The 21,003-nt window shown below is 39.7% G+C and overlaps 1 protein-coding gene across 1 annotated transcript; it reads right to left on the reverse strand.

Moving 5' to 3' along the window:
- Positions 1 to 452: 452 nt before the first annotated feature.
- Positions 453 to 19,948, reverse strand: TM6SF1 (transmembrane 6 superfamily member 1). Its single transcript, XM_009864247.1, is given in 9 exon segments — positions 453 to 1,057; positions 6,695 to 6,814; positions 7,813 to 7,902; positions 10,275 to 10,379; positions 14,927 to 15,048; positions 16,367 to 16,449; positions 17,380 to 17,483; positions 18,441 to 18,538; positions 19,780 to 19,948. Coding segments are annotated over 9 exon segments (1,083 nt in total). The 3' UTR covers positions 453 to 865.
- Positions 19,949 to 21,003: the final 1,055 nt, after the last annotated feature.

A 21,003-nucleotide genomic window follows, 5' to 3' on the forward strand; every position in this document is an offset into this window, starting at 1 on the left:
GCGCACTGGGTTTACTATAAATGCACAGTAGAAGGCACAGAAATAGTCATAATTGCAGAAAAAAGCATAAACTGCACAAACCAAGGTCGCTGTATTTGCTGCTACTTGCTTATGACTCAGCAGCATTAGGAAAAGTAGCTGCAGAGGAGAACGCAGCCCAAACCCCCTCCTCTCTGAAAATGCGTGCGGCTGCGTGAGGCCTGAGTGTTCAAGGTAACGAGCCCTCTGTGCCCAATTCTGAAGTGCTAGAAAGCACGTGCTTAACTTCAAACTGAGGAGCAGTCCTTGCAGAAGTGAATCCTTAGAAGAATTAACAAAACTCTATTTGCTTATTATATATGGAGTCTTACCGTAAGGGTTGATTGCTTCTTAAAAGATTTCTTGGGATTTTTAACAAGGCTGACCCACAAGACATACTTTTTGACAAATAAAACATGTGCATGTGACAGAGTTATGTATGTTAATTTTTCACACTTCAAAATGTTGACCTTTGCATTCTACAGTAGCTCTGTATAGGGATTGCCAGCACTGATATCCTTCAGTGTGGAGGCTAAACACTGACATCATTATTATTATTTAACTTCATGCAGTAATTCTAAAACTGTCAAAGCAGCTTACTTAAAAATAGCTATTGGAAGTAGCAGCTCCACTGCAGCACAAAGTCAAAATGTTGAGAGGTGGTACTGAAGGCAGTCGTCTTTATTTTCCCTTTTTGAGTAGGATAAACAAAACAGACCGTGCAGCTTTACACAGTTGTGCAACTTTACACATCCTGCACACTTCATTTGGGTTCCCATTGAGCAGTTCAATTACATCCCAACCCAGTTATATACATAGCCAAAAAGAAGAGCTGAAAACAGTTGTGCTATTCTGTTTTTTCTTCTTGTTTCGGTTTCATAAAAAACTCTGGCCTGTTTACACACCTGTAAGCCAGCAGTTGGGGAAGAATCCCATACATTACGTTCAGTATCAGGAAAAACTGTTTTGCTTCTTCAGGGACTCTGTAGATGTAAGGAGTTCGAGCATGAAGAGAAGCACCGATATGGGAAAACTGAGCCTGTGGTGTGTATATAATGTATATATTAACGAAAAGTAAAGTTGATGTATATTTTGGAAAGACAGCATAATCTGCATGCAAGTATGCATCTCCAGCGACATTTTCCAAGCCAGCCCTCTTAGTCCATCTTACTTTGGCACAGTGGCATAAAAATACAGTCTAAAATAAGCTCATATCTTGGTATAAGAGGCATAAACCATTAGTGGCATAGTATGAGGTTTATTTTATGCACATGGTGGCACTGATCTGTACATCGGGTGCAGGATTTCACCCTTGGCTTACAGGGGATTGTTCATGCAACAGGGTCCACGATCCCTCCCCAGGCAGACGCCCGCTGGAGCATGCATCCCCGCAGGGACCTGCACTCCTGAGCCTCAGCCCAGTAGCAGGGGTGGAACTCGCACCCACCTGCCTGCCAACGTTGGGTTTGGCGTCAACAGGAAGCAGACGGACACTCGCTCACTCTGACTAAAGTGAGAAACGGAAACCTTGGAAGCTAACTTAGTTCTGTTTGGTTTGGTTGGTTCTTTTAATCTTAACCCCAGTCTTCCAGATTCTGATCCCAGAACTCCTGATCATTTCTGAGAACATCTGCAATTGTTGGCTTTTTGGCTGGGGGTGGTTCTGAAGCATAGGTTAAGTTTACAGTGAAGGTTATACACAAAGACATGCTTGTGGGCTGAAGTGTATTTTTAGTGTAAACAAACATTTAAAGATAGAAGCTCAGGGTAGTCACTGTCTTTTGTCTCCATCTGTTACCTGCTATTTCAAGCCACAGCTCATTCACGTTAACTATTGTGTGTCCACTTTTTTTTTTATTAGTTAGCAGTGGAGGAAATCTGAGAAGCTAAACATCAATTTCATCCTAAGCAGAGCAGGAGAAAGGGACACCAGGATTTTAGTAACTTGGAGTAGTACACTGTGGCCAGATCACGTCCTCTGTTCTGGCTTCAATATTTTGAACTCACAAAGAACACAGTTCTGTTCACAGTTAGCAAAGCAGAAAGTGAAATAGCAGTGCAGGTGTTTTAATACACACCCCTCTAGCGAAAGCTTAGGCTGAGACCATACATTGAACAGAAAAGGAAATTGGTTCTCAGGTGATTCCAACCACCTCCACTGAATAGGGAGAACTGATCTAGCAAACCTGAGTCAGGAAACGGGGTAATCAAAGAAATCAAATAGAAACACACTTCAGCAGAGTGCCACTTAGCCTGTGTCTGTAAATAGCTATTCAACAGTAAACAGATGTTCAGGGGCACACTATCAGCAGCCTTTTTATATTGGCCTCATCATTCAGCCTGTCTCCTGCAGCCTCCTTGTTCCTACGTGTCTCAGGTAGGAGCTGCCTTGGGCACCTGGGGGTTTGGGGTTGGGCTCCCGGCTGCCTTTCCTTGCCTTGGGAGCCAGCTCGGCCCCAGCAGCCGCAGCACTAGTGCTCAGCGGCAAAATCCTCTCATGAGATGAGGCAGCATCGGTTTCCCAAGCCGCCGGCCAGGCACCAACAGGCTTCAGGTAGGAGCCTGAGGTCTGTCTGGTGTTTGTGTAGACACTAACAGCGTTCTGGGGGTATTTTAGAGCCTCTTCTGAGGTGAACGAGATGCTAAGCTACCTGCTCCTCTATGGAGGAGCGCAGGAACTGCCTGTCTCCTAAAAGCAGCCAGCTGTGCATCACAGTAAGTTGGTAGTGAATTCATGAAGCTGTGTCAGAAAGAGCTGTAAGGGCTGCTTCTGAGAGACCCAGAACTCCCCCAGCGTCCTAAATGCCTTTGAAGATTCTAAGCCTTATTGTGTGGTCTTGTCTCAGAATTGTGGCCCATTAGTGAGCTTTGAGCATTATAAAAAGAAAAAGCAGAAATGTTTTTTTTTATGTTTGTAGCCCATGAAGATTGTTACAAGATAATAATGAACTGTATAATGAAGTTACTGCTTATTAGACTTGGTTTTCAATATAACTTTACTTTCATTATCAGAGAGGATATTAAGGTCTGTTAAAGTCAATTTTTTTAACTTGATTTGCCTCTGTGAAAGTTGTGTTATGTCTTTTAATCTCATGTGTTTCCTTTCCATGACCGTACTCTGCTTCTGCTGTTTGTTTGTTTGACGTTTTTTCCCCTTGTTTGTTTTTCTCCCTTGGAGCAAGGAGTGTGTCTTAAAAGCAGATTGCTCGCTCACCAGTAGCCCAGTCCTGCTCTTCTTTCAGGTATCAGGCACACTTAGACCAAATCCGTAATTTTAAGCAGTAAGAGAAGAGCTGTTAGTTATGTTGGGTCTCTGTGCCTGTTGTACAATCAGCTGGCACTGCTGTGAGAGCAACCCTGAGTCTGTTGCCTTGCCTGATCAATTTCTTCCAGCAAATAAGCACCTCCTTGGTGCTTTCTGTTGTTTAACCCTCTCTAAGTGGAGAATTTTGAGCAGCAAACCCCTAAACTTTGGCTGAGAAATCAACTAAATGAGGTGCTGCAGGTAAACTTGTAAGGCAGCCTTATCTGTTTAACATACAGCCTTTGTTAACCTCGAAGCCTGGGTTACTCGGCTGATGCAGCCATCCCACAGCAATTGGAAGCCACCTGGTGCTGGATATGGTACTGCTCAACGTGACAACTGCAATTTGTGTTTGCCTGCTACTCACTAAGCTGCTTCTCTGTGTGAAATGGTTTGGGTTTGGATTGTTCTTTACAATATTTTTGCCTGTAGCCTATTCATAGGCAATACTTCCAGTGTTTCTTACCTAGCAGTCAAGAAATCCCTCCGGCTAGGGACAGAGGAAGAACTGGAAAAAGGTCAAGAGTCCTTCACTCTGTGCTGTCTTTCTAAAACTGACTAAAATCTGGCAAAGACTAGCTTACTTTGAAGGGTTTGGACCAGGTCTTAGGAGGCTAAGGAAAGCCATCAAATAGAGTGGGGAGAGCATAACCTAGAAAAATATGTTCCTTGAGTTTAGGTTCTCTTGCAGACAAGAGGCACTGCAGAAACCAGCCACCAAAAATCACAGGATTAAGGAAAACACTTTGATAGAGAAGTAGACCAAAACTTTCTACATGTACATATAGTAACGGCCTAAGAAGAGCTGGTGAGACAGACAGAATGGGCTGAAGTTCTTCATCCCTTCTCATGTGGCTCACTAGCACAGGGAAATAGCGATTTAATCAAGTTCAGATGCTATTTCAACCCTTTTGTATCATCAGAGCTCCTGTACTGTAGTCATGTGATACTCAAAGAGCTTTTCTGAAGCTTCAGATGTCTCATAAGGGTCACGACCTGGGTTTGAAGTTTGAGTGTTAGTAATGGAATAATTCAAGCTGAGCTCTACGTAATTCCGAAAACCAGTAAATATTTCTCTTTGCATGAAAGGTGAGACACTTTTTAAATGCATAGCATGGTATTTTGAGACTTGTTGTTTTAAAAGGTACATACTTCATAATGACAGAAATAAAAATAATTAAAAACTTCACATTCCCTTCTGTAGGAGCAGTGTTCGTTCCCAGGGAGCAATGCCCCATCTCTCCATCACTTGATACTTACTTTTATTGGGCCGTTGTGCATGATAAAGCAAAATGTGTTTCAGTCACTACATATGTTTTAATTATTAATTACAATGTTTTAACTTGAGAGAACAGTGGACAAACCTGGAAATGTGGTTTGTGCTTCAAAATGACCAAAACCAAAAAATACAGGAGTCCTCCTTTCGTTGTCATATGCTTTTTGTTTGTGTGTTTTTTTGGTTGCTCACCATTCCCCAAGTCAAATCAATTAAACACATTCATCTGTGGGTTGACTGAAGTTCATTCTGAGTGCATTAACATAAAAACTACCAAAAAAACCCTCCTAAACTTTACTGGTTTTTTTGAATCAGGAAATGTGGGGAGTGTGCAGCAACATAGAATTCTTAGTTAGGTTTTGTCAGCCCACGGTTTTTGCTTGTGCCAAGAACAAGCTTTTAAAATGGGAAATTTTGAGTGTTAGCTTTGGGTTACCAGTAGCTTTTCTTCTTGTCGGATGTGGTTGGGCTTCACAGTAATGCTAATTTATACAAGGGATAACAGGGCTTTTAGACTTCAGCAACAAAATGTTGCATGTATATAATCATACAGCTAAAAGTTACAAAGTGCCATTGAAAAAAAGGTGTTTGTTATGGGAAACATTTAAAGGGGCAGAGCAGGGGGAACAAACAGAAAACCACCAACCGACCGAAAATAGCCTCTGGTCTGGGAGGCTGAGCTTTTTCGTAAGTTTGCAAGACTGTAATAGCACTCTCTGGCTTCTGATTTACTTTTTCTTGTGCTAAATAATCTCTGAAGGAGTGGTTTCTTTCCTGACTGGGGAATTCATGAAACCTGAGTAATCTGTCAGGAGAGAAAGGTTCCTGACACTGGCTGGCCTGCTTTAGCTAGCTTGTGCTTGCTTGCCTTTTTTTTTTTTTTTCTTTTTTCTTTTTTCCTTTCCTTTTAAGATTAATTTGGGCCACACAGAGTTGTACAATATTTAGGATATCTTTTGAGCATCTAAACCTCCTCATTAATATTTTTGCCAGATAATTCAAGACTCTCTAAAAAGTGATATTCTCTGTGATAGCTGTTCACAATTGGAAAATAAAATGTCACTCCCCTCATTCTTACTGGGCAGTTACGCTGGACTGTCATTTGTATCGGTGATTATCTCGGGCCTGAGGAACAAAGTGGTGGTCTATGTTTGCCTAATAGTGGCACCTGAATTACGCTCACTGCCAAGTCCCTATGTTCTCATTATTGTTGCAGGATTATGTGTGTATTTTCTGCGGTGTCTGGATGCTCAGGACACAATCATTTCCTAGCTGCAGTACAAATCAATTGTCACTCTGTCTCAACTGTTTGATGGTCACCCATATGTCAGGAAAAGTCATTTACTAGTTCCTGTTGAGGTTTTTTGTTTCAGTCAGTCTTCTCATAAGCATCAGCACCATATAGTAATTAACTACAGTTGCCTATTTAAAGAATCAGAACAGAATGACTTAAGCAAGTATGATCCTTGGTCTGCCTTTGGTGACACAAGCATGTCAAGAGTTACTGTGGTTTGTGGCCCAGGAGGTTCCCAGTGTTACATGAACATCATCAACTGATATTGTTTGACTAGTAGATACTTTTTACACTTACTTTTCAAACTACCTAGCTGGCTGACATATATTATGGAAACAATGTATTGTACTGTTTTGTTGTGTTTGGGTTTGTTGGTCTCTTTGTGGTTTTTTTGACGTGGCTGGCTGTTACAGCTTTCAAGACAGGCTTCCTTCATGGTCTCAGCTGAAAAGTGCATGGTGCTTAATAATGTTTAAACAGCCCAGTAAAAAGATTCTGCAGAATCATAGAATCATAGAATGGCCTAGGCTGGAAGGGACCTTAGAGATCATCTAATCCAACCTCCCTGTCATGGGCAGGGACGCCTCTCAACTAGATCAGGTCTACTAAAGCAAGAATGCAGCCATTAGAAATACGCAATAGGTTTGATTCTCCACTCCTTTAAAGGACAGATTCAAAAGGTTATCTGAGGTACAACGGCATAAAACCTGCATGGGCAGATCAAGCCCTGGTCCCCTTATGTATTCCATAATCCCTGCTTATTAACTTGTAATTCAAGAGTGAACATTTTACAAAGAAATACCTGAGCTAGTCCTCCAGCATGTATAAGGGTTAAATCAGGCATCCAGGAACAGCCAGGCACCAGTAGGCCATACAGAGCAATCACGTAGTATGGCACAGAGTAGAACATGTACGTCAGCATCTGCATTTTAAACAGAAATATTAGTTACTTTGCAGTGTGAGGGAGGTGCATTTAAAAATCAGCCAGCTGCTGACTGAGGGGTTAAGACTACTCAAAACTACACTCCAAGCAGCAATCATTCCCAGGCATTTTTGCAGCTATAACTGCTTTGAGAAAAGTTTCACGCCTGGATGCTGTTGGCTGGACCCAGGTATCCTAAGGCCTCCACTAATACTGTTTCCTCTTCGCCCCATCCAAATCCAATTCGTCCCAGGACATGTCTTCCTCCCCCTTGCCCTCTCGAGCCCATGCCAGTAAGCACGGCTTGACCTAACTCGCTATCCAACACGACACAGGTGTCCATCTCTCCAGCTCTGTTGTGCTTTCGTTTGGGAGGTGAGGGGTAACCCAGGCCACCCCTTCCCAAGAACGAGCAGTCTAGCAGAGACCCTGGGTTCCTGCTCACTGCCTCACTTGCAAGTCCTCTTACTGCCTCAGGCCCTGTGCCCACACAGCAGCCAGGGCTGCAAAAGGACGGCGACATTTGCAAATACTGCAAAGCTAAAGCACAACTTTCCCTCTGCTGCAATGCTGGTGTCAACAGGGTTTGTAAAGTGTTTTGTTTTGATGAGTGTGTCACTGGTGACAGAAGCATAACATGAGTTTAAGGAATCTCCTATGCCCCTTTTTGTTCCATTATTCCAGGGTGAAAATCTACTTTGCTGTTCTAAGGGAGGGGAATGTTCATTAAAAGCACGCAGATCTGTTTCATGGACTATATTAAAAGAAGCCTGAGTAATTAGGATGCGTAACTAGATAATAGATTTGAATCTAAGTTTATCACAATGAAGAGCTGGTGCCCTGTAATGGCTGTAGGAGAAAATAGGCAATACCGTTTAACTTGCCATGAACAAATGCTTCCCTTATTGATCTTGTCATCTGTGAAACCCACGGCTTCCTCTTTACACCATTTAACAAACCACTTCTTAACACTCTATGCTCCACAGTCAATGCTTTACCTGAAGCTTAGGATAGGCAGCAGGATCTTTTATATAAGGCTCGTGAAGTTGAATATATAGCCGGCAGAGGTCAGCAGAATCCAGAGCAATCTAAGAAGAATTTTTAAAACTTCCCGTGAACAAAGAATCTGTTCTAAAATGAGCTAACCTGACACCTTTTACCAGTCCTAAAGATTGCCTAGTGGTCTGAAGCACTGCTACCCTGGAGGCTTGCTTGAAGTCTACTGCAAAGGTGATCCACTTGATCACCGATTAAAAAGCTAAAATGCAGCCTCCTCCCAGCTCCTGCTCAGAGGGTTTGTGCTGACAGCCCACTTTAAAGATTTTGACTGGAAGAGAATTCAGTCAGTTGGCTATGCTCTAGTAAAAGTATAATTGCTATTGATTTGCTCTGGTAACAGACTTTGATCCCAGCAAATGAACGTTCCAATGGAAAATTGCTCAAGCACCCAATTTTAGGACAGCAAGCTATGAATGGAGTCCAAGAAGAGAGTTGCATTGTGACAAGGTAGCAGTGGAGAGCGATGCAGAGGGACATTGCTACTCTCTTTTTGAAATTATTAAGTAAAGGTGAGATTATTGGGCTTTACATTCCTATAGAAAGAACAAAGTTCCCCACAAACACAAAGAGAGACACAGTTGTAAAAGGAGTTCCTTTTTCTAGTAGCCCTGAAAACTACTGCAAAAAATACTATTCTAAAGTGAGATAGCAATCAAGGGACATTACTTAATAATTTCAAAAAGAGAGTAGCAAAGGTGAGGTTATTGGGCTTTACATTCCTATAGAAAGAACAAAGTTCCCCACAAACACAAAGAGAGACACAGTTGTAAAAGGAGTTCCTTTTTCTAGTAGCCCTGAAAACTACTGCAAAAAATACTATTCTAAAGTGAGATAGCAATCAGTGTCAACAGCTGTCACTAAGTGGGGTTTGGTGAGGCATCATTAATGCCCAAGTTAGAGGAATGAACAGCAGGTTTTGCACAACTTAATTTCATGTGTATTTGTTGTGTGACTTTGAGGGGGAAATGCAAAGATTTACAAGGAGTGGAAATTTCTGTGTTTTTCCAACATGAGCATTCAAGAAGCAGGTGTAAGTGGACTGTAATGGATTGTGTTCTGTTAGCTTTTTCACCAAACCGTGATTACTGCAGCTTACACAGAGATGTTCAGTTCATCTCTGTATGTAGAAGTAAGGCCAGTGAGCCGTTCTTGTTTGGTAAAGGAAATGATCACATTCTCAACAAAAAAAAAATTCTGAGAAATGAAGAAGTAGGATTGCAGAACCAAGTTAAATGTTAGAGTGTGAGATTAACACTTCCTGCATCAAAATTGCATGTGAAACAGCTGATTAACCCACATCAGTGATGCTCTGAGGTAGTATGATCAATAAGAAATAAAGCAGTCTGTGACAAGTTAGAAGAAAAAAAAAAACAATTTTTGAGAGGCAAGTTTTCAGAGAAATGGCAGAAGATGACAGAGTAATGTGAGCAGCAGAACTACAGAAGGACAATCTGATAAGTAACATGTTGTTTGGGTACTTAACATCACCTCTTACTTGAATTAATCTAGACAGGATCAGATCTATAAATCAAGCAATGAGGCGGTTATCTAAGATACCCAAATGTTTGAGCTTTGTTCACGGAATGATACACAGCTTCTGTTTAAGACAGAAAATGCTTTAGAGCTGACAAAGGACTAGATTAACCTACTACTGGATTTATCTACTTCAAGCATTTTCAGTACTGATTCATTCCCTCAGAAATTTTAATTCAATCAACTATCCTTAAAAAGCAATCATAGTTAAAAAAAAAGATCAGCTCATGGTAAGTAGAAACAACATGTGTTGTACAGGTAATGGGAATAAATCTTCTTTTTTTTCTCCCAAGTGGAAATATTCCCCTCTCTCTCTCATGTAGTGGAAATTAATTTTGTTTCCTATATAATTTTAACTATGCATCTCTGTTTAGAAAAACATGAAGCCAGAATGTAGTTAGTGTGTCTCCATGCTCTTGGCCATAAATGTAACACCAGACCAATGAAAAGAGTTTTAGGTCATGTGCTGCCCAGGGAGGTGGTTGAGTCACCATCCCTGGATGTGTTTAAAGGTCGTTTACATGTGGTGTTGGGGGCGATGGTTTAGGGGTGAGCTTTGTAGAGCAGGGTTAATGTTGGACTTGATGATCCCAAGGGTCTTTTCCAACCTGAATGATTCTGTGATCTGTACTTGGGATGATATTTACTCTTGTGATTGTACTTTACACGGGGCAAAATGGAGAAGGCAAACATCACTGATAAATAATCAATTTGTCTTTTTTATATCTAAGGCCTATTTCAACCCTGAAAGTCACAGGATTTCCCTTGACCAAAATGTATACGCTTCTTTCATACAGACACAATGATTTCAAATTTAAAAGCCTGACTGAAAATTAGAGGCCAGAATATTAAAATAACTTGAACTTACCATGCCTCTAAATATGCAAAACCCCATTGCTAGAATGAGGTATGCAGCTAACATTAAATCTATTGGTCGTCTTAAGAGTCCTTTCTTCTGGACTTCCTGAACCACCTGCAACACAGAACATGTTTAGTGCGTACATCCTGGTTCCACGTGACACATTTAACTCCAGATCAGTCCCTTGCGACAAGAAGGGTGAAGTGGTGAAACGTTATGATACGTGCAGTTAGTTCTCAGTTACATTACTTTATTTATCCACTGATTTCAGAAGCAGAAGGACTTCCACATCTAAAAAGGTGACTTCATTCTTTATAGGATGCAGGGAGGAAAATTAATCTGAATAAACTCTAGAAATGGCTGGATCCAACTAAAGCTGCTTCAATACAGAGTCAAAGCAACCAGAATCAAGTGAATGCTGCTCTAACCCTGCAATCATGTAAGGCTTTAAAGCATCGTGACTAACGTCAAAGTTGCATATTTTGTTAATTGGAGTGAATTAATTTTCTTGAGTATCCCTGTGTAGAAAGTCTTTGGAAATGTAGGTTTGCCTCAGTCATTTGAAGTTGAATCTAAAACACTTTGTACAAGGACCGTTTGGAAGGATAGAAAGATGAGGGTCCATCTTATTATTGACAGTGAATATGCTGGTTTTCAGCAGCCTGTGATGCTATTGACATGAATGGAATATCACTGGCATAAAATAAAAGCTTTTCTGTGGCCAGCTGAGTTCTCGGAGTTCAGTGAGCAAATCACGTGTCTTAGTATGTCACACGGAAATAGAGAATGAAATGTGTGTGTCTGTGTGTGCATGGAGCATGCGGAAAATCCTTTTAACGTTCTTTTATTACTGTGTGCTGTGGATTCCTCTGATGGGCACTGAAGCACTTGGCATCTGCATCTGATCTGTTCCATACATCTCTTCCTCAGCCTCGGAACAGGAATCCATCCCCCCCGCACCACACGGGCAGAGACAAGGGGTTCGCATTCTGCGGTAGCAAAGGTCGTTTTGATCCCTCGCATGGAAGATGGGTTGGAGGAACCACAGTCATGGCTTTGCCTACGTGGTAAAACTTGCAAGACCCGTGCAAATAACTGGAGGTACACTTTCCACATGGTGTAGTCACAGACAAAATTATAAGCACATCTGAGTATCCCTCTGTAGTTCAGAGGGAAAACTTCTCCATTTTTATGTGTTACTCATTTCCTCTTCCTTTTTATTAGCTGTGTGTTGGCATGCAGACAGCAAAAGAAAAACCTGATTTCCTTCCTGTTATACACTTGTGGAATTGTCTCCAAACCACAGAACAATAATTAGGATGTAGAGGCACAGTTCTTCAAACAGGAGAACTGATCTTGCAAGCACACTTCCCAGGTAAGAACTGCAAGATCTGAATTGTAATTTAACAAAAATACGGCTACTTGAAACATGTAGGCCATCCATTTCATAAAACTATTTCTTTTCTTGTAAAGAATCTTTTTCTGAAAAAAGTGACACACGTTTGGTTTTCAAACACAAGTAGCAGGTCTGTTTTTGGCAATATGGTGTGTCACTTCACAGTATTTAAAGCACTTGAGTAGGAATGTTTATATTCTCTGCAAGGAATGTCTATATTCTAATATCTATTCCTACAAAAGAAAAAGGCCCCTCATGGCTGCTGAGTTGCAAATCATTTTCCTAAAATCATTACCTAAAGACAATGGCACATTTGAGATTTTCTTTCCAGTTGTGACTAAGTATGAAGCTTATATGTGTGTGTATCACTCCTCCTTTCAAAAGATTTGTTCAATTAACCTGCATGTTTACTGTGATCACAAAGCTACAACAGAACTTTGTACTCGAGAGGTTTTGGAGACAACCAGTATTAGTGGAAACGACCCTTGGTGCAGTACGATTTCATGAAATTGCCAAGGCACAGGAAACTCGCACCTTTTTTTCTATATATCTTCATGCAAATAAAATGAAAATGCAAAGTTTCAAAGAAAAATATTTTGAAAGACTATATGTCTTTTGCTGACCTCAGCTACACAGTAGATTTGCTTTACCGTTCTTTTACACAGCAAGGTCACATAAATACAGGTTAAAAGGAATTACGTGTTAAGTACACTGGCAGGGTAGAGATGACCCGCCAGAGGTTTCCCGTTTATTGCAAACAACACTGAACGGTGCACAGATCTTGCCAGCCCTGCTGGTTCTTTTGTGTAGCAAGGAAGTGTGTAGGCACGCTTTGCAGTTTCTCTCCCTTCCTGGAAAAAGGTATTTTCCATAACTTCTGAGAGGCTGCTTGCATGATCAGTTTTAAGGAATCGGAATAATCTTGTGTGCCGTCCATAGACGCCAGTCCCTTCAGAATGCATGTGCAAATCTGAGCTTATCTGTATTAATTCTGTTAATGAATTTTAAATTACATTAGACTTTTCTGAGCTGATAAACTTGTGGGTAAATCTGCTGGGCTTTGCAAAAGCTGCAGCACAGCTTTGTTGGATTCTAAATGACGATTTAACTCTTCCTCTCTCACACTCAAAACTTTATTACCACTTCTCTGTCCTGTCCCCATAGTGACTTTTTCTTTTAACTGGTTTATAGTAATATAGCAATGAATATCTTTGCCAACACAGTATACCTTGCTTACATTACTTTTGTGTATGTATTTTTCTATATATTTGCACTATCATGTCAAAAAGCATCACTGCATTTTCTTCCCAAATCTTTCAATACCAACTCTGAATAATGATAGCTAAAAAAAGTTCAATTTCACAGCTAATTGCAAATGATCTGTTGGAAAAATAAAATCTAGATTTACAATGATAAGCTAGCTGATTAGTAGCTTTACACACAATCATTTCCTGGAAACAACTCTTAATTTCAAACTGAGTTGTATAAAAAGTAAGAAAAATCCATGAGTAGTCGTGTCAAGATTTAAAGGTATTTTAAGGTATACAGTTATTGAACCGGGGTATTTAAGCTCAGATATAAGGCATATATTAGCTGTGAAGATTAAAAAAAGAAAAACTTCTAAAAAAAAAAAAACTACTCGGAAAGGGTAGGAGGCATCAGTGAAAGGAATGAAGGCTTATTCTATGATCTTCTGAGCAAGGAATTTTAGGTTTTCAAGAAAGGATTCACTAATAAGAGCAGTGTTAAATTTTCAGATCACTAGACTTTTATCCACTCTTTTTGCAATAGGATTTTAAAACTAAGTTTCTCTACAACACGTACCAAAGTAAAATTTCAAACCTAGGTAAGCAGTTTCATTCCTGATAAGCATAGGACACATGTCTGTATTTCAGCAAATAAGCAGTCCGTCACATATTTTCTATAATGCAATTTCTGTGGTATTCTCAGCGCTAGGAAAACAAACTGAAACCTTCATCCATCCTCCATGCAAAGGACGTTCTCACATATATATCTATATATATAATCTCAAAAATAACCATTGCTCCTGTTAACTACATGTAACTTCTCTATCCAGATGTCTGAAGAATGTGTTTCTGAACAGAATGAGTGATGCTTTTAAGTAAATCAGCTCAAATTGCTTTGGGACGGGACATGTGGTTTTCTATAAGCCTGTGCAGGACGGTAGAGGAGGTTTTGGCACCTGGGCCTGTCACAGGTATTTGCTGTAGAAGTGGTGATTCTGTAGTGGTCCTTCAAACTTTAGGAGACGTAAGTATCTGTCTCTACCTCGCTTTCCTACTGAAGAATCGTGGATTGATGGCTGAGTGTTATCTTTCGTATGTTTCTGGGAAAATCTGTGAGTGCATCACCTGCTGCATTCTGTGCCACAGGCTCTGTGGCTCGCACGCTGCCGCCCTGTTCGCTGTGGAGCAGGAACGAGCTCCGTCAGCTGTCTCTGTCTGCAGTGGCTGAATGGACCTGACTCAGGACCTCTTGTGACGCAAAAACATTAATTGATTATGTTACAGCTGATACAGTGTGCTGTGGCAATAAACTGGTTTGCTTATGGCAACACAGAGGTAAAGATCTGTTCTGTGCTTTGTACTGCAGGGCTTTTTTAAAATATATTTTTTTATCTATAAAACACTGCAAAAACTATTATTGCACTTTTTGATTGCTCAGTCAATCTTTTTACAGCCCAACTATTAAATTTAAACGCAAAGGTCTAAGGAGTTTTAAGTAAATATTATTTTTAAAGATTTTTTTAATAAGTCTAAATAATTTTCATATCTATTAATGTGCAGTGTTTTACCTGTAAATTCTAATATTGCAGCATGCACATATAAAAATGTATTAAATTACATTAAATCTGTAAGCCATCTGCAGAATACTTCCCTGCAGAGCTTCTATAAGGATTTTGTGGTGCTTTACAAAGCTGATATACGTCGATATTTTCATCAGTTAAAAAACTGAAACACTCGGAAACTGAATAGATAGATGTTAGCAACACAATTACACCTAGAAATGTGTTCTTTAAACATGAGATTTTTTTTTTTTTCCTTTTTCTTTATCCTGCTGTAATGAAGTGGTCTTGCCATATAGATATTTTTACAGTGTCTACACAGCCCGGCAGCAATTGTCACAACAGTGACAAGTTACAGTACATTCCATGCTCGCCGAGGGGCCTGTAAAACTCAGGAGAAACAGCAAGTGTATTTCAGTTCCCCTAACAGTAGCCCACGCTTAAACACAATAACACTACCTTGACTGGAGTGTCGTGAGTCACCGAAGGTTGGTTATAAATTCGGAACCCAGCCCATATGGGAAGGCAGATATATGGTATACTTAAGAAAAAAGCAGGACACACTTTTGTTCCATATTTGCCTGTTAAAAAAATAATGGTAAGATGTATGAGCTGTGTTGCAGAACAGTAAAATATCCCATGCAATACCAAACTTAAAGCAACTCTGGTAAGGTAAACATTATAAAATATCAAAAATCGCTGTTAAAACAACACACAAATCTTGTTGAAAATCCTGTGCTCAAAGGTGGTAGAGTCACAGGTGACAAGAAGCTGTTTTGGATATTTGGGCATCTTTTAGGGGAGAGGAAAAAACCTGTCACGCTGTGGTAGGTAATTCTATAGAATGGGACAGCTTTGAAATGTCCTAATAGAACCTGCTTCAAATAGAGACATGGTTCTTTAAAGAAATGGAAGAAAGGAATGTATCCATTCATTTACCTAAACTCTGACTTCTTTGGCAGGCCTGTACTAAGATTTGAGGGCAAAACATAAATTCAGAGAGCTATCCTCAACCCAAGTAAATTGGGAAAATCTGTCATTTATACTGGCTACTTTCTGTCAGAAAGGAAGGCAGAAGGCATGCTCTTGAGAACAAGATCCCTCAGCCTTCCCTAGAGGAAAGAGGAAGAAAGATTGTCACATCAGATCTGCTCTTTCCTCTGTGGAGCATGTGTTATCCACAGAGAGAACTGGACTTGGCTCCTGGCTGCACTATGAATGCTCCTCCTGTGTCATAAAAAGCAGGGCCAAAGCAAGCTTTTCTAAAGCTAAGCAGAGCATTTGGCACCCAAACATTTTTGTCAACTGCATCGATTTAAGCTTTGCTAAAAAGGAAATCTTTAATTGAGGGGGCTGGCACTCTTAAAGGGCCATCTGCCAGTAATAATGATGTAAAATTTTTTATTACAGTTCTCGACCTCTAACAGCACAGCTATGCACTGATTTATGTTAGAAATCTAGGAATGTTAAAGTTATTAGGAAAATATAGTAACTTCCAGATTTCACTTTTAAAGGTGATTTGGATGCTTCTTGTAAACCTGCTTGAAAGTCAGTCTATTAAGTAAATCGGAAATTTCATGCAAAATAAGACATTTTTATGATACTGAGAGACAGCTATTGTCTCATTGCTTACATTAAACCTAGTTTGGATGAAAGCCTTATCAGTATAACAAAATACAATACTTTTTTTTTCTTAAGAGCAATGTAAAGGCGTTTTTCTTCCTGGTCTCCATCTTCCCTTCCTCATTTTTAAATTTAAAAATATCTTACATCTCTTTACTGATATTACTCTTTCATATTATTAAAGAGAGGAGCCAATACTGCAGTAAAATACAGATAGCCTAATGCTGAATTTAGAAAATGTTTCACAGGGAAAAGTCACATAAATTATGTCCTTACCTACAATGTTTCCAGGCATAAAGACAATGATGCTCATGACAATGGAACCTAGCCAGTAGAGGCCAATGGTTCTATAGCTTTGTCTGTTTAAAAAAGGAAACAAGACATAATCATTGCACTGTCCCTAAAAATCCCCAACCCCAAATCACCCTCAAGTTATATTAATTGCCATGGTTGTATCTTGGTAAGTAAAGGTTTTAAAATCCGTACCACAAGTCAACAGTGGATTCTTGCCTCTGAGAGAGGCGTATGGAGAAATCCTACTTGCACATGTGAGAACGTTACCATGGGAGTGGTACAGGATTTGTGCACACTGTTATTTGCGGTTCATTCAGACGTTTCAGGGTGACTGCATGATTTTGCACATCACAGGTTGTACAAGACTATAAAAGAATTAATAATTTAATTCTGCTAATGCTTCTGTTACCAGCAGATACGTGCAGAGCAGTGCTGGGTCAATGGTCGGACTCGATGGTCTTAAAAGTCTTTCCAAACTAAATGATTCTATGATTCGCCTCTGGAATTTCAGTATTTCTCAAACTCTTCATTCAACAGTAACAAATGTAAGAATCTCTAGAAATAACCATTTTTTCTTAAACTGCATGATACTTTCTAACATGGATGAGAGATCATTATCATGCTAAGCAACACATTATTCCTATCATATCTCTGTTATTTGGGGGGAAGGAGGGTCCACACATGGTTTGAATGTGCATCATCTTTAAGCTTTCCTTTTAACTAACACAAAGCACGTAGAAGGGCTGTGCTCTCTGCCGCAGAGTGAGGACAACAGACTACAACTCAGTGCATTTGTGGGGCTTATTGAGCTGAGAGAGAGGGTAACTTGGTAAGGGTAGAGTTCCTGAAAGTAATGAATGTTTTCACGTTGCTTTGGCCTAAAATGTGAAACAGTCCTGAAAGAAAAATCTAAAGGCTGCACGGAAAAGCAAGCCCTGCACAAGTTATGTGAGAATGTAAGCAAAGTAAGTAGCACACAAATCACCATGACTTACTCCCATGCAATAGCTGCTACCATCAACAGATACATCAGATAATGAGCAGAGCCATCCCAGTAGCAGATCACGTGGCCGTACGCAGTGTTCAGATATGGTTCACCCTAGGGAACGTTTATTTTTGAAAAGATAGTGATTACAAATAGTTTCCTGCTGTTCTTTATTAATTATTTCAGAAAAGTAACTGATGTTCTTTCAATCCAGAGGTACAGTTTTTGAATGACTCCATATGCTTCAAAGCACAAACCTGATTTAGCTAGTATCAGGTATAATTAAATCAATTCTACAGTTGCAAAATAAGGTGCAAGATGGAAGGGAAAACTCCTATATACAACTGTCAGCATTGTTCTGCTACATTATGGAAATATTACTTTTCCATATTCTTGTGATAAAAGCTACAAAATGAAGATACCTTTATTTATTCCATGTTAAATGTATCGTTAGGGACCTAGGGATCTACAACACTATTGGATATATTGGTGACAACGTATAACCTTGTAACATCCAACTCATTTCAGCTAAAGTTCATGGAATCTTTTCAATGCCTTCAGTGACTTTCACATCAACCTCTTACTGAGCTATTTTTGGTGGATGTTGATATTCAGCAGCCAGCAAATCCTGCTGACTAGGTATCTGGCATGATCATTTTTTAACTCTACTTTAATTCCTTTTAGTGAAGTGATTAGGCAAAAATAAAGGAGCAATTTTCTTTCTCTTTTGGTAACACATTGAGGTACTGCAGTACTCATCCACCCCTGAGTGCTATCTGTGGCTTTCTGCAAACCTGTGCAGCCTGTTCAATTCTCACAGCAGTTACTACACAACAGTATTATTTAAACCAAGTAAAATAACACTGGAGCTTGAAAGATAGGCGTGCTGGTTTTCCCAAATGAGTCAGTGATTTCAGGTCAGCAAAGGTTTTGCCCAGTGATGAAACAGGTCAATGGCAAAATTCAAGGACACCCTTTTGAATATCTAAGTGGCTGTTTCCCTGACAAATACTGTACCAAGTTATTTATAGTAAAGATTTTCTTTACATTTGTAGCCAAACAATTGTTTACCTCTCTCAAATAATGAGTCATGAATCCATCAATAATTCCATCCTGTTCCAGTCCAATTATTAGATTCACTACACTGGTAAAGGCAAATACAGCATAAACTGTAATACGAAAAGGAAGAAAAATAAATAAAGATTTGGAATTGCACAGTTTCTTCCCAGTCCAATAAATTCAGTTAGGCAGAGACCTATTGAACTAGACACATCTACTTTGAGGTCACAGATAGGTAACATACTGTATGACTTTCCCACATAGCCTAGTATTTTTTAATTAGGGGTTAGCTGACAAAGTTCTTGGGAAGCGTTTCGTAGGCATGTGAAATTCTGCAGGTATTTTTTCATGTAGGCACAGCCTCCATGGCAAGTCAGTGTCTGCAGAAAGGACAATGTAGCCTTTCAAAAATCTTGGACATGCAAAGTATACAACCTTGACTCTTGGGAAGGAGAAAGGACAGCAAAAAGGAGGTGGAGAGGGAAATGTAACTTGCCATTTTTGGAGGGGCGAGCAAGGCAAATCGCATTAACCACAGAAATCTGTAAGAGACCTATCTGGCAAATTAGTGAGTCACTCCTTTGAGAAGGGAAATTTATTTGCAGTAGATTATTTATTATAGTTATTTATTTCCTTTGTCTTCAGTGTGAACTGAGACTTCCCAGCCTCACGCAGAACACTAAGGACATATGTGGTTTGTGGCCCACCTTCTAGATTTTTGCTGTGAGGTAGTCTAGATCAAAGTTTTCCTTTTAAATGGTAATCAATATCTCTATTCTTTTATGGCAAACTATCAATATAGGACTGTTTGCCCGAGTCCGCAGACAGTGTAAGCCAGGAGTGGAGGCGATATGAACTTTCTTATATGTCACAAAGGTGAGTTAGCATAAAAGCCTAATGCAAATGGGAGAATTAAGGAATTCAGTCATAGGATGCACCAAGCCATGGAGGACATTGATCCAAAAGATCCAAAAATCTCAAATAAATCCACTCAGGATGAGATACACAGGAGAGGTCTGCTGTGATGCCTAAGTCCTGATACAAGGAGGATCTTAACAGAGCAGATATGACCATATATCAAACACTTTCATACCCCAACTCAAGTGTTATTCTTCTCAGATAGGAAGTCTGGCTTTTCCCTCAGCTGGATCTCTTATTTGAGAATAATTAAAAGGTTCAAAACAAGCACTATTTCTGCTCCTTTTCCCCCAGTTTCTTGGTTTCCTTAACGCCTCACCAGACTGGGTTCTGAAGCCATGGCTTCAATGCGCAATTTGAGATACCCATCATCTATTGTCATTTATATAAATTAACGCTTTCTGAATTTAGCTTCAGTGTTACTAAGACATACCGTAAAATAGTGGGTCTTTTGGTGGTTTTCTTTTGACAAGAACATGAGCCAACAGAGCAATAAAAACCAGAACCAGCAATCCAACTGCCACAATTACCCAGGAACTGTAACAGTATTAAAAAGAAAAAATAATGTAAAAGACAGACAAAGAATTAGAATTTTGCTTCATGAGCCTTTCTTAATAGCTATCTTCAAATATACATACTCTTAAAGTAATTTTCCATACTATAAATGGCTGGGTTTTAAGCTCATCGCATAGTATTAAGTATAGTCTGTCATAGTATTCATTTTATAGTTTTGCAGAATTTATGTGCCTGATTTTCACATGATCAACTAAAAAAAGAAAATACGAAAATAGCTAGATAAACAATATATCCAGGAGTCTAGATTTATCCGACTAAAATCAGTTTTCATACTGGTATCTGCAAAAATAAACAAAAATGATGGAAAACTTGAAGGTCAACGAGGGGTGAAAGTCATAAACACAGAGATTTCAAGGCCGAAAAGGATCATTAGGCACATTCAGTCTAACCTCAGCAATAAATTATCTAGTCAGGAAATTACATATTCACAAATAAAATACATCAGTCTCATGGAACAGAGTAGCAGTGTGGAGTGCCTGTGATGGAACTAGAATTAATTTCCAGTTTTGGAAGTGCTACGGAAGGTGTCTCTGGCCCTGGGGGGGTGTTCAGTAATCAACACAGATGAGCTGGGCAGAAAAGTCCTTTTCTCTGAAGAAGGGGCTGTAATGTTACTGCATGTAAATGGTGGCGGAGGAAAGCACAAAAATCTTCGGCACAAAGCAAATTTGTGTCCTTTCCCAAGAAAACACGAGTTAAGAAAATCGGTTTGAAATCGGTTTATAGCTTTAAGCGTGGATTGCATTTAATTCTCTTTAAGACAGACTTCACTTCTGTGCTTGTGTGCTGGCAAAAAAAGAGAGGAAAGTTAGGTAAAGTCCAAAAGCATAAGCTAAAAATATTTGGCAGGTGATTCTATACATGGAACCACTCTGTGTGTCAAGAAAACAAATTGTGTATAAACAAATAAGACTATGGCAATTTCAGCCTTAGTGAAACTTAACTTAAAATTACTGCCAACAAAATCTATACACCCATACTTTCTAAGTCAGGATGAACAGTACTAGCGTGTTGATTTACTTTACGGTTTGAATCTTCTGCTAGTCTGTGTTCCCAGTGATGAATTTCTTCATACCATTAC

This window comes from Apaloderma vittatum, unplaced genomic scaffold (genome assembly GCF_000703405.1).
Source record: "Apaloderma vittatum isolate BGI_N311 unplaced genomic scaffold, ASM70340v1 scaffold43590, whole genome shotgun sequence".
In the NCBI taxonomy this organism is placed as follows: Eukaryota; Metazoa; Chordata; class Aves; order Trogoniformes; family Trogonidae; genus Apaloderma; species Apaloderma vittatum.